This window comes from Salvelinus sp. IW2-2015, unplaced genomic scaffold, assembly GCF_002910315.2.
Source record: "Salvelinus sp. IW2-2015 unplaced genomic scaffold, ASM291031v2 Un_scaffold3588, whole genome shotgun sequence".
NCBI classification, from domain to species: Eukaryota; Metazoa; Chordata; class Actinopteri; order Salmoniformes; family Salmonidae; genus Salvelinus; species Salvelinus sp. IW2-2015.
In genome coordinates this window covers 23,177-28,600 of record NW_019944866.1, presented here as the reverse complement: position 1 = coordinate 28,600, position 5,424 = coordinate 23,177, and the positions used below count along the sequence as shown (strand labels likewise).

The 5,424-nt window shown below is 42.5% G+C and overlaps 1 protein-coding gene across 1 annotated transcript in view; it reads right to left on the bottom strand.

Moving 5' to 3' along the window:
• The window catches only part of cibar1 (CBY1 interacting BAR domain containing 1), a 31,004-nt gene extending 28,118 nt beyond the window's left edge, over window positions 1-2,886 (bottom strand). The window contains exons 1-3 of the mRNA XM_024143006.2: window positions 2,835-2,886; window positions 1,104-1,338; window positions 814-882 (exon numbers count right to left, since the gene is read on the bottom strand). Of these exons, the coding sequence (XP_023998774.1) occupies window positions 814-882; window positions 1,104-1,338; window positions 2,835-2,863 (333 nt within the window). The 5' untranslated portion in view covers window positions 2,864-2,886. The remainder of the gene's footprint in view (window positions 1-813; window positions 883-1,103; window positions 1,339-2,834) is intronic.
• Window positions 2,887-5,424: the final 2,538 nt, after the last annotated feature.

Genomic DNA, 5,424 nt, shown 5'->3' with positions numbered 1-5,424 from the left:
ATCTTACTGTGGCCTGGCTGTATTCTACAGTTGGACCAGTCAGAGTATATAGCCACCCTATCATTGACTTGGTACTGGTACCTCGTGTATATAGCCATGCTATTGTTGCTCATTGTGCATTTCTTCCTTGTGTTACAATTTCTTTTAAATTATTTCTTTTATTTCATTTAGTATTTTATTGTACTATGCATTGTTTGGGAAGGGTCCACAAGTAAGCATTTCACTGATAGTCTACACCTGTTTCCGAAGCATGTGACAATTAAAATGTTATTTGAGGGAGGGAATCTATTTTCATTGGTCCTCAACTCGTGGCTCAGTCATTTCATTCAGGGTAAGTGGAGTTAGCCGTGTGCTAGCCTGCCCCAGAACAGGACAGTTCTGAAGGGCTCAGTCATTTCATTCAGGGTAAGTGGAGTTAGCCGTGTGCTAGCCTGCCCCAGAACAAGACAGTTCTGAAGGACTCAGTCATTTCATTCAGGGTAAGTGGAGTTAGCCGTGTGCTAGCCTGCCCCAGAACAGGACAGTTCTGAAGGATTTGTTGCCATAGAAATGTACCTGGATAAAAGGGGAGCCACTTTCATATGACCGGTTATCCCCGAGTTGAACTCAGAGTTGACCAAAGTTACTTGCTAACTCCTCAAACCTGCTCGTTATGATACCCCTCAGGTGTGCAACAGACTTTCTGTTTTTTTGACACCACAAAATAGAGGATAACTGTCACCCAAAACAGTAGGCCTATACATCAGAACAGAAAAACGACCATAGCAAACGAACAGCAGTCTTATCCAAATATGGGAAAGGACTGTATCTTACCCTTTTAAGTTTAACAACACTTCCATAGCTTTTCAAAGGCTCTACCACTTTGGCTTCAAGCCTCTCCACCTACAAATACATTGGGAATATCAAAGTTATTTAGTTAATTCATTCCTGGGAGGATTGGAAATCCTAGGTGGCTAGATTAGAACACAAAATACCTGCAGACGAAACATTCTCCAATAGTCTGATCAATAGAAGTCTGTACTATTTTCAATAACAACCATATTTATATAATGCATCCATTATGATTGAAAATGATTAGGCAATACTATGGTGCATAGGCTTACCTCTGCTTGACGGTAATCCTGAACTTTGGCAAGGTTGTCTGCAAACTGCTTCATACCCCTCTGCAGATTTGGCGTTTCTGTCTCCGCATAGATGCTGATCTCTCTGACCAGCAGGTCTGCCTTGTCCCGTAACCTCGCCGTTTTACGCACGTAGGCTGCGAACAGTTGGCACATCTCTCCAAAGTGCTTCTCCGTGTTGGTGATGTTCTCCTGGATCTGTCTGGTCTGGCTGTCTCTGTGATGGGAACATACAGGTAACTTTAGCTAGCTAACCTGGTTAAAGTTAACTAAGTTACATGGCTAGCCTAACTATCATATAAACCAGGGGTGTCAAACATACGGCCCGCGGGCCGGAACCGGCCCCCAAGGAGGTTCGATCAGGCCCGCAGGATAATTTGAAAGTGGAAAAAATGCATAAAAGACATGGAATTAATATTTTTAATTCGCTGCAATTCATGGATTATCCGCTAAGGGGCGCACTCTTTCCATCAGAGTAGAAGACAAGCCGCATCACTGAGACAGACTGAAAACAGCAGACGGTATCAATGCGCCATCTGCTGCTTGTTACGACGTTGTTAATACCTTGGTCTCTACCTCTCCGCTACACCACTCAATTAGCCAAAATGTCGTTATCCAAACGGAGAAAAGTAGATAAGGAGTGTAGAATTTTAAAAGAAAAATGGACCACGTCCTATTTATTTACAGAGATGCACGGAAAACCTCGTGCTTTGGTGTGTTTGCAACAAAGTTTCGGTATTGAAGGAATATAATATTCGACGCCACTACGAGACTCATCACAGCGAAAAATATGACGGCTTGCAAGGACAACTGAGAAGAGATAGATTAACGAATTGTGCGGGTTTCTGGAGGACAGCAGAACTTTCATCCAGAGCCGAGAAGTCAGTGAAGTCCTTACTGTGGTGATTTAAAAAAATGTGCACTTTAATGTTAGTCAGCAGCTTCAAAACAAAAGTTGTGTGATGGAATTCTACTGTTCATACAACTCATAAATGTTCAGTATGTATTGTATGTGTATGTATGTTTCATGTATGAAGTTTACAGATTTACAGGACAGGCGAACACTTTCTTCATTACACATTTAAAATCACTCTCCTTAGTTTGTAAGGTGTACGCAGGGATTCATTTAGATTTTATATGCGTATGTGTAAGTGGTTTAAAATTCCTTTTCTTTAAAAGTCTCATTTAATCTTAAAGTGCATTACTTATTTTTCAGTACCAATTAAAGTTTTGTGCCTTTGTACAATCAGTGGGATCAGTTGCAATGCATATTTGTGAATGATAAAAGTAAATTGCACATTTGTCTAAGGAATAATGAGGTGTTTCATGAAATGTTTTGTAAAAGGATAGTTCATTAAATTTCAATATTTTCCTAATGTTCTTGTGCTTCTTTACACCAAAACAAAGGAAGACATGATATTTTGGTTATTTATAGCAGAGTATGGTATAATTTAATGGTCCGGCCCACTTGACATCTCCCTAGGCCGTATGTGGCCCACGATGCGAAATGAGTTTGACACCCCTGATATAACACTGATATCAAACTAAAGTTGAACGCAATAGCTAGCCAGCTAGTTAAAGAAGAAAAGGTTAGCTAGCTAACTAAACAAATCACTAAAAATTATATAAATCAAGAATTTTGCAAGATGTCTAACGTCTTTACGATAGCTAACGTTAGTTTTTTGTCTGTCTGCAAGTTGTAACATGTGTTACCTTGCCCTTGCATCCGGAGTCCGGCTCATAACTGCAGATAAAGAGTGGTAATGCGATCAGTATAACAATGCTACGAGCCAGATAAACTACTGATCCAGCAATTAGGTAACGTTAGCTAGCTAACGGGTGAGTGTGATTGATTTGCTCGTGTAATAAGCTAGCAAGCTTCACGTCCGGGAGCCGTTTCCATGGAGTTTATTTTTTCCGGTAAGTATGATGGGAAATGGAGGCGTCCACTAGGTATTCCGTCACTGACTACATGTTATGGACATCAACTGCACGTGTCCATTCTTTGTCTTATTTTTACTAAAGAATTCTAATTTAAAAAATAATAATTTATTGTTCTAGATATTTCAGATGTATCATTATTAGTTGGTTTTAGGCTACACAACCCCAACAGATGGGATATTGCCTTTATTAACCATGGACCATCTACAATCTTGAATTATATCTAGTGGAACTAACATTACTCTCCACCACTGGTGACAAGGACATTTATTAATTATAGGCCTACCTGTTGCTGACATGTTGGCTGGGTCGTCCTGAAGTCCTATTATCCACACCAATCCAAAGACCGAGGTAAAGTTGGTTTTATATTCACCAGACATTCACCAAAAACCGGTACCGAGTCAATGTGGAGGCTATATACAGGGGTCCGGTACAGAGTCAATGTGGAGGCTATATACAGGGTGTTACGGTACAGAGTCAATGTGGAGGCTATATACAGGGGGTACCGGTACAGAGTCAATGTGGAGGCTATATACAGGGGGTACCGGTACAGAGTCAATGTGGAGGCTATATACAGGGGATACCGGTACAGAGTCAATGTGGAGGCTATATACAGGGTGTTACGGTACAGAGTCAATGTGGAGGCTATATACAGGGGGTACCGGTACAGAGTCAATGTGGAGGCTATATACGGGGGTACCGGTACAGAGTCAATGTGGAGGCTATATACAGGGGGTACCGTTACAGAGTCAATGTGGAGGCTCTATACAGGGGGTACCGGTACCGAGTCATGTGCAGGGGTTCAGGTTAGTTGAGTAAGTTGGAAAGTGACTATGCATTGAATAATAGAGAGGACATCAGGTGGGTCTGGGTGTTGGGCAGAACCTTCTGGAGAAACAGGTAATGGAGGACATCAGGGGGGTCTGGTGTTGGGCAGAACCCCTAGGTCCTGGAGAACAGGTAATGTGGACATCATGTGGGTCTGGGTGTTGGACAGAACCCCTAGGTCCTGGAAGACAGGTAATGGAGGACATCAGGTGGGTCCAGGTCTGGTGTTGGGCAGCCCCTAGGTCTAGAGCAAGGTAATGGAGGACAACAGGTGGGTCAGGTCGGTGTGTTGAGCAGAACCCCTAGGTCCTGGAGAACAGGTAATGGAGGACATCAGGTGGGTCTGGGTGTTGGGCAGAACCCCCTAGGTCCTGGAGACAGGTAATGGAGGACATCAGGTGGGTCTGGATGTTGGGCAGAACCCCCCCAGGTCCTGGAGAACAGGTAATGGAGGACAACAGGTGGGGTGCTGGTGTTGGGCAGAACCCTCTAGGTCCTGGAGACAGGAGTTAAAGGGAACAGGGTAGGAGACAGAGACGTAAACAAGCAAACACACAGGTTACACTTTACGTGAGAACATGTGAGGATTCATGCATGTGTTTATAAGATGGTGGATGAATGTTTCGTTTGAGACACTAGGTAAGGTATATTAATCTGACCGCAAACGCTAGTCCATCACCTACTGACTAGAGCACAGAGAATCAGACTGATCCAAACTCACTGGTTCTGGTAGATGGGATACTTCCTGGGAGGCTCGGACAGTCGATGGTCCTAAAGTAATTTGGAGAGGTACATTTTTATAAGCTCAGCATAACTACCATTTCTTGCTTTTCAAATGTCAACCAAAGCTTAACATACTTTGTTCATTGGGCTTCACTGAAGTGTAGGGCATCAGGGATTTCAGTGTTCGACCTTCCAACTGGAGAAGATTGTTGGCTTCCACCGAGGTAACCCTAGGAAGACAAAGAGAAACATTTCAGTGTTCAGGAAACTAAAACTAGCTTCAGGTTATTTTGTGTGCAAATGCAAATAGTTATTATCAGAGATTTTTTATATTCACTTTCACAGAAGGTGAGCTAGGAGTGAAAGAGCAGCGAGGTGTCCCAGTTCTCGCCTTCCTTTTGTCCTTCTTCCTAACCAAGTAATTCGCCCGGATGTCATAGCACTTGGTCCCCTTCTTGATTCTGCTCCGGTAGCTCTCCTTCTGTTTCTCATGGGCCTTGTCCATGTTCAGTCTCACCTTGATTGATAACAGGAATAAATGCAAATATATATTTCATATTACAAATGCATTTCTTACATATCTCTTGGAGGGACAGAAAATAACATTGCGGACAATCATTTTTTCCTGGTCAAAAACCTCCACAAAAACCTTCAAACCAAGATGGCGTAGCAGTCAGGTGTCTGTTTTCTTGTCGTGTATATATCTTTTTATATATTTTTTTTTACATATTTTTCTTAACCTCAACTTCAACATACTCTCCTGCAACCTGCCTCACCCAATGTGGTATGGATCTGCTATTTTCTTTACTTT